This window comes from Ylistrum balloti, unplaced genomic scaffold (genome assembly GCF_031769215.1).
Source record: "Ylistrum balloti isolate Yb309-2 unplaced genomic scaffold, AGI_CSIRO_Ybal_v1 Utg370786, whole genome shotgun sequence".
In the NCBI taxonomy this organism is placed as follows: Eukaryota; Metazoa; Mollusca; class Bivalvia; order Pectinida; family Pectinidae; genus Ylistrum; species Ylistrum balloti.
Window position 1 is genome coordinate 65,645 of NW_026782459.1, and position 18,929 is coordinate 84,573.

Genomic DNA, 18,929 nt, shown 5'->3' on the forward strand with positions numbered 1-18,929 from the left:
GCTTGACCGATTTTCATTGGCTTTGAAAAACGAGTTCGCAAGATATTGTAAATAATGTCGCTCTACGTTTCTTTATCCCTTGAGTTTATATATATACTCTGTCTTTACATTATACCTCGGTTCAACTGTAAAACAGCAGCAGTCTGATAACACTCATGTTTATTTATGACAACTTCCTATTTATGAGGTTTTACAAAGCGAACCAACGTACATTCTAAACACCTAATGAAATTTATTTGCGAACAACTACTTTCAAAAGCTCATAAAGATACTTACAAACAATCCTTCTTGTATTCAGTATCTGAAACAAACTCTTCGATTTGCAGAACTCGGTCTCCTGTAAAAACATATTTTTGATATACTATCAACATTTTCCTTTATTCTTAAATGTGAATTTTTAAGAAAGTTATTTGACATTAACTGACATTTCCATATCAATGATCTGTATAAGATAAATAGTGTCTTTCATCCCTTTAGGGTGAGATAGGGGGCCTCAACTTGAAGTTGTTAAACACGAGACTAACCCCTTAAGGGCGTGAACGATTATTTTTCTCTTACCCTGTTTTCCTTGTCCTATTGCAAGACGATGTGTATTGTAGGTGAACATAAAAACATAGAATGGATAGCGTATGAATAATGACGAGGCCCGAGCCTCAGACGCTTGTGATGTAATCTTATACAAGATAAAGTTCAACACAAGATTTTTGTAGCATTGCAACTATTGCATGTGCGTGACTTCATAAAAGTGGTTCCACTTCCGGGTCAAATCAGTAACGTCACTTAAATTTTCTACACATCCTGTGAGGGTAAGATAACGCTATATTACCATGACAAGACATCCTGCACGCACAGGAAGTGACATTTTGGGTTCGTGTAATTGTTAGTGATGTCATTTTTATGACGTGTCGGGGTCAGTTGAGGTCATTGACGTCATTAACATAAGTCATCAAATCGGGCCTCAAATACAAATATCTATACCGATCGTTATAATGTTAAATGTATATGTATTTCCATCTTTATTTAATGAGGGAAAAGAGGTAGAAAAAGGATCATTCCCTACCTTGAGTGTAGGACAGGGAAATTCCTGACAGTCTAACCTTTGGCAAAGCCTCGGGTTCAATGCCACAATTTCTTCCCCAGGTTGATATTTATCTGTCCTACCCTCGAGCTAGGGAGAGATCATATTAATCTCACACCAGGAAAAAATGTAGATTGAAGAGAAATATTTTTGCGCCGAAATACATGGCTTTAAACCGGATGTCGATCGGCGCTATAACAGGATAACCCCCTCCCTTCCTTAATATAAAAGCATCTTTTTTATTATCAAAGAAATACAAAAATGTTGTAAAAATATAAATAAGTGAATAAATCAATTGTGAGCGTGCACAACTTTCAGTACAAAGAAGGTAAGAAAAACCAAAGTTCTTACTATTTGCATCGAGCTGCTGAATGACAAGATCCATATATTCAGCAGAGTTTAACGTCGGGTTATACTCTGATATGAAAGACTCCCATTCATTTTTGCCGATGATTCCGTCCTGGTCTTTGTCATACTCCCTGACGTCACATGGAAGTGACAATGTATCTTCAATCTATGAAATGGAATTAAAATGATAGCGTGTATGTCTTACAGAGTCACATTTTGTAACTTCGAGGTAAGCAGTTAATTTTGTATGGTTGGTGATATCAAAACCAACATTTCAGTTCGGAATAGCGGGGTTTTCGAGTTCTGTTATGGTTAAGAGGAAGGGGGATTTTTGCCGAGACCAGGCCCCACTTGTATAAAACATCTCAACTTGAGATTTCCTCAAGTCGAGATTTTCCTCAGCTAATATCTCCTTGAAAATATCTTTTATGAAAATTCCTCAAGGAATTTCAAGACATCCTAGCCGATGCCTTCCTCCTGTTCCTTGAGAAAAAATTATACAAGCCGTTTTTGAGGAGATATCAGCTGAGGAAAATCTCGACTTGAGGAAATCTCAAGTTGAGAAGTTTTATACAAGTGGGGCCAGATAAATACTTCGAGTTAAAGAGAAACATTCTACTTACATATATCACCCAATGTTTACAACGAGTAAATGACAGCAAAAATTTGGAATTGGAAATGACAATGTACCTCAGAAATAAAACTTAAAGACTTGATTCATCTACCTCAAAACCTAGCCAAGCTTTCGACAAACAGTAAAATCTAATTAGTTTGAGCTATGTGAATATTGCTGAACTTAAAAGTTAAATTGTGGATTGACAAAATATTTAATTTGAATCGTCTAAAGATATTGTAAAATTCTAGAATTAATTTTCTGTTAGGAAAAAAACTTTACTAAAATTGAATAAATGACACAAAAATGTTTAGCATCTTTACGTCATACAGCTTTTTCATACTTCTAAGACTCGTCAGTGATGGGTTTAAATTCTAAACCTGGGAGGCGACTGGAGAAATTAAAAGTAATCGAAATAGATGTCAACATCTTAACGGGTAGGTTCACTAGTCTGATAATTCAGGAGACCGCCAAGTACATGTGTATATTCTGAAATGTGCCACTATCCGACTTAATTAAACGTGGAATGCAGATTACGGCAAACTTAAAGATTTTGTAGTCAAGCATAATATTATCCTTCTTACTTATTCACTCTGTCATGTCCTTATACTCCACACCAGTGACATTGGTAAGGTTACATAGTAACGATACCATACAATGGTAAATATTATGATAAAAAGCCTATTTATGATAAAGTTTAAGTTAAATCAAATTTTACAATTTTATTACCCATACATATAAATCATCTTGTATTCATTTTTTTCATGAAGCCATTGTTATTCTATCTCTGAAGTATATTTTGCGCACAATCTTCATCAATCCTCATCTACATATAACGTATATCTTTATAACATATAAAGTACCAGAAAGTCGACACAGTTGTAGTTTCAATCTTCATCAATCCTCATCTACATATAACGTATATCTTTATAACCTATAAAGTACCAGAAAGTCGACACAGTTGCAGTTTCATTTATTATTGGGCTCTACTTCATCTAGTTCTAACTTTAAATTAAAGCATATTATCTACACGTGTATTTCGTACAACCCTTTGTAGTAAGTACTAAAAGTTACTCTAAACGTTACTTCACTGTCGACATAGGCTGCAATATCGTGAAAAGAAGATGAGTATGTTTCGTCATAATATATACATTTTGTAAAGAAATCTCAATCTCATGACTTACAGAGCGCCGTCCACGTGGTTTCTTCTTGTATTTAATAACAATTTTAATCTTAATATTTTTGGGTTTTTTCCCTTTCCTTGCGTCAACTTCAGTAGCTATCACCAACAACACTACTGCCAACAGCAACCATAGTCCAATCGACTTCATCTGGAAAATAGTATAACAGAAAATTCAATATTCATTTGTAAAATTTATAGCAATTGAAATTTCAAATTTCTTCTGTGAAATACTATCAATGAATCCCAGATTTCATTTGTAAAAATTGTATCAACCAAATCTTTCAATTTCATCTGTAAAATTGATATTATTTTTGTGATATTAACCGAAATTTCAATATTCAACTGTAAAAATACTATCAACCAGTATTTCAAACTTCGTCTGTAATAAAACCATCAACCACAATTTAAAATTTCACATTTAAAAATAATATTTATAAGAATTTCGAGCATTATCTGTAAAAATGGCATTAACCGAAATTTCAATATTCATCAGTAAAAATTGTATCTTCCACAATCTCAAACTTTGTCTATAAAACACATATCAGCCACAGTTTAAATTTCACCTGAATAAATATCAGCAACTAAAAATCAAATTTCACCTGTAAAAATGCTATTAACCGAAATTTCAAACTTCAGCTGTAAAATTAGTATCAATAAAAATCAACATCTTCGGTAAATTGTGTGAAGTACTTTTCATTCAAATTATATTAATATACTTACTACTATGACTGTAATGTTGAATTAATAACAAACATTAATATCGGCCAAGAGAACTACATACCTTGTAGAACTGCAGAATTTACGTCAATCTGGATGTAAATTGTTAATTGTTTAGATACTCGCTTTTATATGTTTTTGAATAAAAATTATTGTATTAGTCATTTAACCTTCTGGCAAGTGTGTGTCAGGATTTTTGTGGGGAAAGTGATTTAAGATTTTATAAGAAACCGGATATGCTCTGAAAGTGAAATTTTCGAGGAAAAACCAAATCAGTTGTCCGCATTCTGTCAGCAGTAAACTGGCGTTGTCCGAATTCTGTCACCTGCTTTAATGCCCTCGAGAGAATGATTAAAGAGATGAGACATTAAAAAGGATATTTTCCGAGGGCACGAAATAAAAATGTCCATTAATATCTTAGAAAAAAGATTGATGTAATCCAGCATACAATTTAGGTAATACTAAAGAAACACACAAACACAAGTAAACCCATGATCCTAACTCCTAATGGCTGAGAAAACGACAAACATAAGGAATATTTACATGAACGATCTTGAATATGCTGGAGGTTTATCAGACGAGATGTAGCAGAATAACAAACGCCCTCGATTTTATCAAGAACTAATAATGCTTCATTATAGTTCAAAGACAAATGTTTTCCTGAGAAATTAATATCCTTAAAACACGACAACAATAGAGTTTTTGATTTTGTAATTAACTGTAAAAGTGAAATGTTTCTATAGAATAGATGATGTTCAGTAGTGGAGGATATTAATAATTGAGTAAACGTTGCATGGAGTTTTCAAACCCTACAACAATCAGTTCCTTACTCAGCACATCTTGTCACAATGAGACTTGAAAACCAGATTGATTTGATAAAGTTAAGAAACGTTGTAAGATGATTTTTAGGCCTAAAAACAGCATCAGCAGAGTCTGGAATTATCAATGCTTATTGAGTTATGAATCCATTATAAATGACGCAGGTCCGTAATATTGTCATGGACCGATTATTATAAATATGAATGACAAAGCATCACGTCGTCTTTCGAAAAATGGGAGACATGTAGGTGAATATCAGGTAATTCATAGTATTGTTTTTCAAACATCATAAATATTTTGACGACCCGTAGATGGCTTTCAAAAGCAACCAGTATCTTTGTATGAGCCAAATGATCCTGTAATGCTTGCAACAAAGTACAATGGAGTGTAGGATGAATAGATAGTGATTAGAATATGTTTGATGTGTTATAGTTTCCGTATACCTGCTATAATGTCTCGTGTTAAATGTTTTCCTTTCAGTGATTCAACAAACACGTCACTATTGTCTTACTGCTTTATGACCTGGAAATATTCTTCTCTGGTTTCACCAATGGGATTAAGCTCAGTTTAGCCTGAACGTATCCCGAGACGGCCCTGTCCTGGTGACACTATTTAATGGATTGAACCGACATCCAATTTAAATGCTATGACAGCCATTTTCTTTTTCTCTCACGATTATTTTTATGATTCCGTTCTCTGAATATTTCTTCTTTGATTTGAACGTATTTTCGGAAAATACACTTCAGTTTAGTTCACAGCCATGTATTTGTACTACCGTTTACTTTTCTTCTTGGAAAAGAAAGTTCTCGTTACAAGAAAACTAATGTGTTCTTTAAGTTTAGAACGGGGTATGGTGAGGTACAGAGTAGAAAAAAAATCAAACGGTCTTATAGAAGGAAGTTTTTTAGAAGAGGGTGTTGAAGAGCTCTTCGGATTTCTTTACAATTCTCATACTTTTAATAGCACTTCTTGAGTAAATAGGATCACACTAAGACTGTAACCCAGATTTGATAGTATCAAGAATAGTAGTTAGCAGTTTTGATAAAGATTTTGATGATCAGCTGTTTACATGGAATCTTGTGAAGTAAATGAATCCAATACAAACGGGAGAGGTCCGTTTCCTTATCAATTATAGGCAATCTAAATTATTGTATAACTGAAGCGTAATAAATCAGTACTTCTGTCTTGAAGGCTACATAATATATAGGCGGGTTTCTTCGTGATCAGGCACCCCTATTTAATTCTAAATGCAGATATAACTTCCGTAAAATAATGTTGATTTTCTCCAAACATTAAAGTCTACAAAACTTTCAAAATGAATAGAAGAAAATAATTTCATTTTTAAAATAATTTAATTCCTAATATATCATTAGAATTACTTTATTTGGCTATTCTGAACCTCATTCTTAATCTGTATTTATGTATGCCATTCATTTGAGTGTATTGTGTACAATACTTTGTATACAGAGTATCCAATGAAAACATTCAGATTACGATTACATTCTCTCTTTCGTTTTTATTTTTTATTCATTACGATGCAATGTGCGTATTTTACCAAAGACTTTGTTAGTCATTCTGTTGGTATCTAAAATTCCAGTGTTGTTTATTGAGAGATAAATACATGCAGCTTACGGCACTGGACACAGTGTATCTCGTGAGTATTCTTCTTTGTGTGTGTGTGGGGGGGTGTGTGTGTGGTGGTGGTGGTGTGTGAGGGTGGTGGTGTGTGAGGGTGTGTGTGTGTGTGTGAGGGTGTGTGAGGTGTGTGTGTGTGTGTGGTGGTGGTGGTGGTGGTGGTGGTGGTGGTGTGTGTGTGTGTGCGTGTGTGTTTGTGAGGGTGTGTGTGTGTGAGGGTGTGTGTGGTGTGTGTGTGTGTGGTGGTGGTGGTGGTGGTGTGTGTGTGTGTGTGTCGGAATACACCTGCCACATGTTTTTACAGTAATCGGCAGTGACAGAAAACAGTTGTAATTCTGCACGTGCATTAATACGACAAAATTACTTTCTGATTTACTGAAATATAAATACCTGTTGAAATAAGCAATTTTATTTGTTTAAAAATAAGGTTTATTTACTACGTAAAAGGCTCGCCATATTTGTCTTTCTTCATCTTGCCAAATTACAGCTTATATTATCACATTTCATGTATTCTTTATATGTAGCTGCACATTTTTTTCTGTATGTAAATAAAATGGAAATACAAACATGTCTAACATTTAATGTAAGTCCGTAATTTTGAAATAACCGTGAGGCATTCCATGATATCTTTCGAAGGGTTATAGGCGTAGATTGCCCCTAAATTCCTACAATTTAACCTAGAATTACAAGACATGAACGGCCGATCAAAAACAACACTCGCCCCTTCAGAAAAACAACAAGAAAATACCGACATGTCAACATAATCATAATCTTAACTAAAATCCAATATAACTAACGCAAAATATGACAGAAAGTTTTACACGGTGACTCCCGATAAATTACAGTAAGCATAAAACCATGTGTTCCAGGAGAGTAAGCGTCTTCTGCTTCATGGACGCCATCTGCCATGTAAAATCTTGTACAATCCAAGAAAGTACTATCAGGTTCTCGCATGAGAACACTATATAAAACAACGGAACAGATATATAAACTAATGAGCTTCAAACACGCCCAGCTTCGAATAAACAGAATATGAAATCACTATGACGACCGTAATCTTATGTTTAAACTTTATCAATTTACTTCATAGTTCAAAGTTTATGACTTTGATTTTTTGCAATTCTATTACAGATAAGAGGGGCTTTATTTCGCTTTGGAAGATGAAACAAAAATATTTAATCGGATAAAAAGTACCAGCTTAAAGGGTGAGCTATCGTATACATCACCTGTTTGTTTGGGAACATCCAGTTGACAGCTGAATGAGGAATTACAAAATGCCATGAGCCCAGACAACAACAGCTGTTTGATAAAAATTGGTCAGCTAAAATTGCATATATTGTATGTGAATTTTATGGATTGTTAACACACAATTGAAAAAATTGAAATATGAAATTCCCTGTCAAAAATCTGTGTCCGCTTCTGACTAGTTTCCTTTTGTAAATGATTAATTCTTAAAAGTAAGAATCAAGTCTATTGACATGCCAACGAAAAATAGCAACATGGGAACATAACCAAAATCCAAACTCAAATTCAATAAAATAGTCATAATATGAATAAAAGAAAAAAATACACGGAGAGCTTATAAAAAAAACACAAGGAGAGTAAGACCAGGTGTTTGTGAAATAATTTAACAATCACGGTTATGTAATTCGATAACCTTGTTAACATTTACTTATGAATATTTTAGGACTGAATTGCGCATTGTGTAGTTTTGCAGTTTTTCCCTGTATGTTTAAGTTAGTACACTAAAACAGCGCAATAGTAATGAATATGTCAAAAACATGATGCATCCTCAACCACAAATATGACAGGAATTCGACATTAAGTTAAAGGAAAGCCGTTGGGAATCCCCCTCAAAACCAGATACGAACACACACATAGATAACATCTCATTTTTGTATCCTATTTGATGGAAATGAAAGAGACAAATAACACGAAATCTGTCACGTTTAGATGAAGGCGTTACTTTTGTATGTTGATATTGTAATAATTATGCAATAAATGTGTGTGTCAATTTCAAACTCGCATCACACGAAATACACATTATATAATGATAATTAATTAATGATAATTATGTCAAGCACGTGCTATGACGTCACCCATCATTTCCATTCGGCACCGAATTGTTGTTTCGAGAATGGACTTAGTATAGTACATTGTTCTAGAAAATGCTTAAGCCATTTCATCGATATTTTGTATGACAATTCTTTTACTTTTTTCCCTTTTTATCCAGTTTGTGCTGTTTCTGTTCCTTGAGTCCGCCTCGTCCCCTTGCCCATTAACACTTCTACATGATCATTGTCGTAGAAACATATTTTAGTCGTTGATATTGTATTTTTATGACCCGCCATAAAATGGGGAACTTGTTGTCAACTTCCGTCCAGTCCCTGTTTCATGAAAGCACCTAGTAACTTCATTCTTCGTTGGGGACTTTTGTGTCCTACTGACATTTTCTTGTTACTGTTTCATTTCCATCTTTCGATACTGACCATGTGGGATCAATATATTTGGAAGAACGAGTTGGAGATTTCTTGACTCTTTTTTTTCTAAACACCCACAAACTGATTATTCAATTGAGTCTCCTTATGATATCGCCGAACAATATATCTCTTGACTACTGCCCCCTGTCTAAAAACGTGAACTACAAAAATGTATTTTTGCAACAAATAGTGCACCTTCCTTGGTCATAAATCCACCATGTTTTGAAGGGACTGATGGTTCAAAATTTAAAAAAAAATGAATGGCATGTTTATTCATTTTGTATTAATCAAAATTTGAAAAAAAAGAAATGACCGAAACGATAGTACTGAACAATTAAAACATTTGGGTAAAAGTGTTGGATACTCCCTTAACTACCATATGCATACATGACGTCACACAGAGTCAAAATACCATTGTTGTGAAATGATGTGTTTTGTCACTGAAATAATAAAATACTGTACGTCTGAAACCTTCGGATCTACCTATGTTTCTATACATTATTTCTATCAACTGATACTTGTACATTACAATACAAACTATATGTATCTATGTTCTAAATAACAATGATTTTCTAAGTATTGTTTATTCATGTTTTTATTCAATAAATGTTTCACCGTGTGATACAAATCAAACAATGACAAACCGACAAAATCAACACATAAACGATAGCATTGTTCATTAACCCCGATCAAAAGCCGGTTCATCTTCAATCATTTTGGACTTTTGATAAATGTACAATCCCGTTTTTAATATTTCACAGTCATTCAAGATATGCTTAAACTTTTAAATTTGATGACATGAAGGTTGCAACACAATGCTTCTCATTCAAACTCTCAGGAGACATAACTTAATGAATTCGATGGAAATATTAACAAATGACCTTCTAAAATTGTCCACATGGAAACTCTGAGCACTGAGAAAATATTTACCTTATGTCAACCATTAGAAAGACCAAGATAGCCAGTGGTCATCGAAAGCTCTGGGCAAGTTGGATAGGAAAAAATGTGCAATTGTTTAAAATATATTATTTATTATTTACAATGATGTTTTCAAATATTCATTATGTTTCCGGTATCGACTGTACTAAATATTATCGTTTACGACAAGAAATATTTTTGAATATTACAGCTGATGTTTTCATTTTGGTTTGATATTTAAATAATTGGTCATGTAAAATTTAAAAAGTTTTTTCTTTTCTAAAAATATCTGTGAATATTTTCAACATCAATCTGCAAAAGTAATTTCATGGACGGCATTTGAAATTGTTCAAAAATTTCTTAATGATCAAGTCAACTAGAGGCCATGTTTTAAATGTTCACTTTTCCACAAACATTTTACAATTTTTATTTGAGCTATGATGTTTCTTAGATTTTGGTGGAACAAAACGGAGGTAAGAAACACACAGATAATAAAATTAATTACAGGATGTACATCTAGATCAATACTGATGCCTGCTGTTTTCCACAGAGGGTATGATTTATATCTAACCATGGTAGACATCATAATAGATCCAAACATACATCATGAAAAGTGTTCTCAGGTACTGCATAAGGTTTTTATCCTATGCGTTCAAATTTCAGTAGTTTTATGGAAAGCTGGAAACAAAACAATTTTTTATATGAAGTCACTGTATGGACTATCATTTTCTTCACTTTATTTCCGTGAATATTAATTTCAACACACTGTTTTTCATAACTTTGTCCCAGATTTTGACTTGAAACAGCAAAATAAGAACCCCTCAAAAATGCCAACTTTACAGTAAGTGATATGAGGCAGATGACACATACTCTCACACTCTAGCTTGCTATGCTATTCCATAGACTACATGTAAATTGAAAAATACATACTGAATATAAGGTTAAATTAACAGTAGAATTACCCGTGTCATTAAGTCTACAAAAATATCCACAGTGAAGTCTAGTTGATTTCATGACTTAAAATACAATGAAAATAGAACACACCGCAAACATAATATGCCCAGAGTTCACCCGAAAAACATCAGAGTATAATTAAAACCAACTTCAAATCAACAACACAGTTTTGGCATCCCAAAGTACACCAATATCATAGCTAATTAACAATATTTGTAATTTGATAAATATTTGATGTCATAAAAGTCAAAAATTAGAATTAATTAAATTGCATTGGTTTTTATAAAGCATTCTATATGGATACTACAAAGCAACTGTCACTAAAATCACTCGATTACCAGACAGAACTGTTGACATCATTACTCTAATTTATAAAATCTTGACAGTCTTGTTAAACCTAATTCTTCTACCTGTAAAATCATATATTTTCGTGGGGCTAAATTTTCATGTTTTTTTTACAAAAAAAATGCTATTTCATGGTCACTTTGTTTTGTGGATAAACATAATTCAATTAATCTAGTTATACTTAATTAACAGTTGGCAGACATGAATTCAAGGATTGAGAGCACCCACAAAATCAACGAAAACAAATCCTATGTGAACATTTATGATTTTATTACAGTACCTGCACATGCTAGCACCTACATGAAGTGATCAAGTGCCTCATTGAAAGGGATTATATGTCTAGGTATATATACATCAAAGGATATTGGACAGAACCTTAATAGTACTTATAAATGAAATCCATAAAATACAATTTCATAAGGTTTTTTTCTAGAAAAGGCTTGTTTCGATTTTTTCATCATATCTAACAGTGGGATCCAATTAGACTAAATCATTATTTCTTGTTATCATTCTTACTACAAAACCTTTGCTACTTTTAGCATTTGCAGCACCAAATACATCACAACTACTGCTTACATTTCAGCACAACACCTCTCACAAATTGTAACCTGAATGCACCACATGAACCCTCAGGAAAAAGCATCATATCAGTCCTTGAAGTAAATAAGATACCATCTGTTTAAATATACAAAGGCAGATCATTTCTATTTTTAGATCAGTATTTACACAAAATGCTCAAAATATAATTTTACCTACAATACTAGGTCAAAATTTCTTAATGATGTGTGATATGAAGGAAGCATGGTAATATTGTATCTCACCTCTAATAATTCTAAGAAAAATGTACAGCATATCAAATTTCATGAATAAACATATTTTATTCAACCAAAGGCAATTTATAATTTATATTCATACAATTAGAAATATTAACATGAAAAGTCAGGAAAATCAGAAATCCTACTCCCAACTAGTCATGCTTCTGTTAAACATGAGCACTTAGCGTAAGTTTGGCTTGCTATGTGAAAGACTAAACTTAATCAAACTTCAGCTTACCCTCTTTATACGATACAATTCTGTTAATTCTAGGTCCCTACCTAGCATCACTGATGAGACATTATATATTGTTTACAATTCTAAATTTTATTCTTTGGCTGAGCGGTCTCTTATTTTGTAAAGCGATATGTGTAAAGCTCACGACTCAAGTAACATTTTTGTTGTATGATGGGGTATGTATATTTCATTATTTGATTTCATATCAAATGCTATCACAATACGTATTTTTAAAATTTCAAGTACAAATTAGTTATTACTACAAAATGCCTGCCAGCTGACACTGCTATTGAAGTCATCTTGAATAGCAAAAAGTGATATAGTAACTTGCTTACGGGACTTAAAGACGAAATCTAGAGTTACTGTCATATCATATATTTTCATGGGACTCCAACTTGGCGATTTCTAAAAAACATGCATTTTCATTGGCCTTGATTTTGTGGTTGAATATTGTTCAAGAAATCAGCTAGTACATTTACTATAGGCTATGTTAACTTTTATCCATTTATCATTGTGGACATACAATTTTAGGGATTTCAAGAACCCAACAAAAAATAAATCTCCAAAGAAAATTTGTACATGTATTTTACAGTAATCCAATTATAATAATAAGATTATATACATTTAATGACCCTCCTTGTGGATACCATTGTCTCACATTTAATGACCCTCCTTGTGGATACCATTGTCTCACATTTAATGACCCTCCTTGTGGTGCAGTTGTGTCTAATTCAACAGTAAAGGGAAATATTTTAGGATATGCCACTTATTTTTGGTACAAAAATGGAAAGAAAAAAGTTTGAACTTTTTTCAAACTTTCAATTCACTTTTAAAGTAATTCTATTTGAATCAGCACTCTTATCAAATCAACATAAAAGACTGGATAGTCAAAAAGACAAAAAAAAAAGCCAATAATCAACAGAAATAAGATTAACAGAAATACTCTTTGGATGTTATAAATTTATCACAGACAAAACGTCTTTGTAATAGGGTGCTTCTAAAAGATCTGGAAATATATACACATTACAGTCATTTTAAATTCTCTGTAAACATGCAATCACAATGGCTTTTTTGTATGGATTTACCATCTGAAGTTACAAATGGAAGTTATTCAACTGCTAGAAAATATCCATTTACACAAATTTATTTCAACTTCATTTTTTATACATATATATACAGAAAAGGATATCACTTTTCCAGAATTCTATTTTTTCATTTTTTTCAAGGAAGGAAAAAATTTTTAAAATGAAATTTTCACAGAAACTTTAATCAATTCTATGAGAAGTACATTCTTCTGCTCAAAACATGTTAAAAAACCATGAAAATTTTTAACATCAGAAAAAAGAACCTACACAGTATATGAATGTCTATTTTGGTTTCATCTGAACATCAGTAGAATTATTAAAATAGAAATACAATAATTTCTTTGACCAAAACTGGACGGTAGAATGTCTATGACATTGAATGTATTTTTAAAAAAATGTTAATGATTTGTCATAGTGGTCAATAGATGCTTTGTAGAATATGAAGTCTTATCTAGGATAAAGAAATTTTATTGTTAGCTTTACCATAAATTGATTTCAAATTAAAGAAGGTCATCTATGCTATAATATAAAAAACTTTACTTTCATCTAAAATCTTTGGTAACCACCAAACCAGAGTGTTAAGAAAAAACATGGCTAGAGCTTAAGGTACCTGGATTTAATTCTAAAGTGCATCATACAACCCTTAACAATCCAAACAGGTGAATTACATTTTCTTTCTTTGTGTGTTTAATCTAGACCTGCAGTATTTTTTGTGTTAACTCTAGACCTGCAATATTTTTTGTGTTAACACTAGATCTGCAGTACTTTTTGTGTTTAATCTAGACCTGCAGTATTTTTGTGTTAACTCTAGACCTGCAGTATTTTTTGTGTTAACTCTAGATTTGCAGTACTTTTTGTGTTAACTCTAGATTTGCAGTACTTTTTGTGTTAACTGTAGCTCTGCAGTACTTTTTGTGTTAACTGTAGCTCTGCAGTACTTTTTGTGTTAACTCTAGATCTGCAGTACTTTTTGTGTTAACTCTAGACCTGCAATATTTTTTGTGTTAACACTAGATCTGCAGTACTTTTTGTGTTTAATCTAGACCTGCAGTATTTTTTGTGTTAACTCTAGACCTGTTAACTCTAGATCTGCAGTACAGTTTTTGTGTTAACTCTAGATTTGCAGTACTTTTTGTGTTAACTGTAGCTCTGCAGTACTTTTTGTGTTAACTCTAGATTTGCAGTACTTTTTGTGTTAACTGTAGCTCTGCAGTACTTTTTGTGTTAACTGTAGCTCTGCAGTACTTTTTGTGTTAACTCTAGATCTGCAGTACTTTTTGTGTTAACTGTAGCTCTGCAGTACTTTTTGTGTTAACTGTAGCTCACAGTACTTTTTGTGTTAACTCTAGATCTGCAGTACTTTTTGTGTTAACTCTAGACCTGCAGTACTTTCTGTGCTAACTCTAGACCTGCAGTACTTTTTGTGTTAACTCTAGATCTGCAGTACTTTTTGTGTTAACTGTAGCTCTGCAGTACTTTTTGTGTTAACTCTAGATTTGCAGTACTTTTTGTGTTAACTCTAGATCTGCAGTTAACTCTAGATCTGCAGTACTTTTTGTGTTAACTCTAGACCTGCAGTACTTTTTGTGTTAATTCTAGACCTACAGTACTTTCTGTGCTAACTCTAGACCTGCAGTACTTTTTGTGTTAACTGTAGCTCTGCAGTACTTTTTGTGTTAACTCTAGATTTGCAGTACTTTTTGTTAGACCTGCAGTACTTTTTGTGTTAAACTCTAGACTTTTTGTGTTTGTGTTGCAGTACTTTTTGTGTTAACTCTAGATTTGCAGTACTTTTTGTGTTAACTCTAGATTTGCAGTACTTTTTGTGTTAACTCTAGATCTGCAGTACTTTTTGTGTTAACTCTAGACCTGCAGTACTTTTTGTGTTAATTCTAGACCTACAGTACTTTCTGTGCTAACTCTAGACCTGCAGTACTTTTTTGTGGTGACATCATTTTACATTATAATTAGGTCTATTATAGCTGTGCTAAATATTAAGATATTTTCTATATAAGTTGGCATAACATGTCTATTATATAATTATTTCATTTATAATAAATTTGGGTTTTTTTTTTTATTAATAATGAGTTACAGCCATAACATGTTTAGTTCCTATGTCTAAACTTTCACCTGTTGACCTCTTGCTATGATGGTTGTTTTTAAGCTGAAACAATATCATTCCATTGGTGTAGTTTTGAAAAAAATGAAATAATTAAGATACATGATTTAATCTTTTGCGGTGATGTTGAACAATAAAACAACAAAGATATTGCTATCATATTGCTAGGGTTGTGGACAACATTTAAGTTATATATAAAAGTATATAGATTTTAATATATTTCTGCTATTTTATACATTAACTCATATAGATATTTTGGCTTTCTTTATTGCTGTGGTTCTGAACAATACTTACCTATAATCAAATATTTATATATATATATATATATTACTTACTTTATTGATGTTATTTTGAACAATAATTCAATTATCTATTTAATTGGTTTCTGAATATGCTCTAATACAGGTTACATATTTTGACATTCTATTGGTTTTTTTCTTTAAACAATAAAACAATATATTTTTATTTGTCCATTCTATAGGCTTATTTCTTCTGATGAAGCGAGTACTTCCGAAAAGAAAAAATAGAATAATTTTGGTAAATGGAATGATACCAATGGTGTACTTATACAACGAAACAACACATATTGCTGTCATCAACAAATTCGTTGTATGGAAGTGTGAAATAACAAACACACACACCACACACACAAGCACACGCCCAAACACATCACATCACACATATATAAGCTTTTGTAACAATTAACAATGATCACATGACATATTTATCGTAAGGTAAACATTTCACCATAGCAACATCTATACATGTTTAAATCATCAACCTATCCTATTGACTTTATAAACATAACCACTTCCTTAATTATACACACAGTTGAAAACATTTTGAAAAGTGGGTTAAGGAGACTGGATAATGATTGAATTGGTTTGTGCATTTTGGCTGTCCCTTTCTAAGAAATATATACACACACATTTACTTACATGTATACAATACATTTGTACATATAAATACAAATTTAATCACATTCTGCACATAGCATACCAGGTATGTTTACAGGTAAATAAAATCAATTTGTTTATTGCTCATTCTTAAAATTATCACATAAATCATCAATCTGTTGGTAAATGGTAGAAAACAGGTGAGAATAAACTATATATAAATAAAACTCATAGTCAGTAGTTCATTATCAGGAACGATGGTTAATCCTGATACAGCTGAAGACAAACATATTGTACAAACCAGTATGACTAAAGAGAAAACACCTGATGGTGCCAGCATTTTTATCATTTTTTCTTGTATATACATATATACAGAAATATATGAACAAATAACAACATGTCAGTAGAAGTTAACTCAAACTGTGACAAAATATACTTATCTCGTTAAAGAAAAAAAATTCATAATATGGACACATAAATTTGTGAATTAGGAGTATCAGAAAATTAAAGAAAATAAATACCCACAAAAATGAATGATTTAACAGGATCTATTTCACCTTAAACAATGACATTATTTACATCCCACAAACAATGCTATACAGTCAAAAATAAATAAACAAACCCCTAACATCATAAGTATTATAAATATCATCTCTTGATTACTATAATGATTAATAAATCCTACATCAATGTATCATAATTAAACACATAATAAATAATCTCTCCCATTATAATTATAAACGAAGGCCAGTAATACAGTCATTACCATATTTAACGAAATAAGCACACCATGTCTATATAAAAACACAATTGGGTACATTTAAAATGTCATTTGAAAAGTGATGAAGCATGAAAAATTGATAAAAGAAAACACAATTTCAGTTAAAACAAATTATAAATTTCAGCAATATTATTAAGCGGCTAAGAACGTGTGAGGCAAACAATTTAAAAGGCTACATACTGTCCTGATAGGTCAATATCTTCAGCAACCTTTTTATGGCAGTTGAAATATCAGCCCATGAATCAGATAACCACTTTCCTTTGTACTTAAAGGGCTGGTGTGCTTATTAAGCTGAATACAATATATAAACTCAATTTCCATCAAATATCATTACATGTTAATGTAATCCTATACAATAATGACTAGTGTATCATTGGTACTCTACCTAGAGAAAACTATCAGCTATGAGTCCAATTAATTTCTAAACAATGTCATCAGCATTTTTGTATGTAATCAGTTATTCATCAACAGTGGTAGGCTAAATGAACATGTAATTTTCTCTCCAACTAATGGTTGGATAATTTTATTACTAATATTGTACATTAATTCAATTACACAAAACATGAACTATTAAAATCCACAACTTTTCAAAATCAACAGAAATAATCAGCCTTAAATGAATTTTTGTACAGACTTCTTTTACATAAGGTTTAAATGTTCTTGTACATAGAAGCTTTTCCTTTACAGCTCTAAATCTATTTAAAAAGTAGGAAACGGAATAAAATTTGTCAAACAGAACATCACTGTATGTCATTAAAACTAACAGAATGTATAATGCAGCCATGTATAATTATATTTTATGAAGTGTGAACTGTTAAAACTGATGGCCCCAAGTGCATGTATTGTCACCTGAGTTTTTACCATATCATTGGTATACCTTTCATGTTAATAACAGAACAAAGAATATGAAAAGGAAAAAATCCATTCAAATAAATAATTCTGAGTATTGAGATATAACGTTTTTTTATTTCATTTTTTCTCTGTAGATTTCATAGGCTTATTATCAGTAAAGTCATTCAACCCTTGCAGGAGGCCCTATATAAAAAATTCCTTTTTTTTTCATTGATCCCTTAGCATCAGTGATTTTTCAAAAATTTGTTCCCTTATGTGCTTCCGTTACAATAATCTAAATATCCAAAAGTTATATTTACATTCATTGAAAATTATTTCACTCCTTCCCCATAAGGATTGGGTGAAATTCCTACTGCAATCATAGTTTCGCTTGACAACTTGATCATCAAAGATCAGTTTCAGTAACTGTGGTGGACTTTTGCAATTTTTAGAAAAATTTCTCTCCTGCTTTGCCTCATTGTTTTAAGAGCTTTCATAGTCAAAGCCTGAAATTTACAAATTGCCTGTCAATGGCCATGAATGCTTCCTTCTAAGTGCCACTAAAATTGGTAGATTTTTTGGCATAGATCAAAATATTAATCATTTATGATGACAGTGAACAAAGACAAATTAAAGATGTCTTCAATCTTTGTTTAGTTGATCTAGTCAGTGAAAAATGTGCCCAAACACATACCAGGAAAAGATTTATTAGTCTCACAGCAGCATATCAAAAAGGTGATGAAATGTACAGATTTAATTTATCTCAAACAATACTTGTGTGATTTCACTTTTAGATTTTTTCTGACATATTTATGTATTGCTTAATTGCTGGTTAAAAAAGCCCACCTGTATCTGTTACAGCTTCAGTAAAAATGCCAGCAAATAACCTATCTCAGTTCCCACCCCTATGACCCAGTCAACGGTAATATGTATTCATTATGGACTAATATTACAGGATCAATACACTGCAAAATCACAGTTTCCAGGGCACTGGTTCACTAAAATAACAAGAATTCATGTAAAATTTTATTTTTTCAGTCCTTCAGTGGTGTTGAATTAAATCACATTATCTACATT

At 32.0% G+C, this 18,929-nt stretch overlaps 1 protein-coding gene across 1 annotated transcript; it reads right to left on the reverse strand.

Annotated features, from left to right (window-relative positions):
* Nucleotides 1–272: 272 nt before the first annotated feature.
* LOC132558381 (uncharacterized) lies at nt 273–3,370 on the reverse strand. Its single transcript, XM_060222928.1, has 3 exons — nt 3,224–3,370; nt 1,430–1,592; nt 273–337 (listed from the first exon to the last, which is right to left on the reverse strand). The coding sequence occupies exons 1-3, from the start codon at nt 3,368–3,370 to the stop codon at nt 273–275; spliced, it is 375 nt and encodes a 124-aa protein (XP_060078911.1).
* Between the last annotated feature and the right edge of the window lie 15,559 nt (nt 3,371–18,929).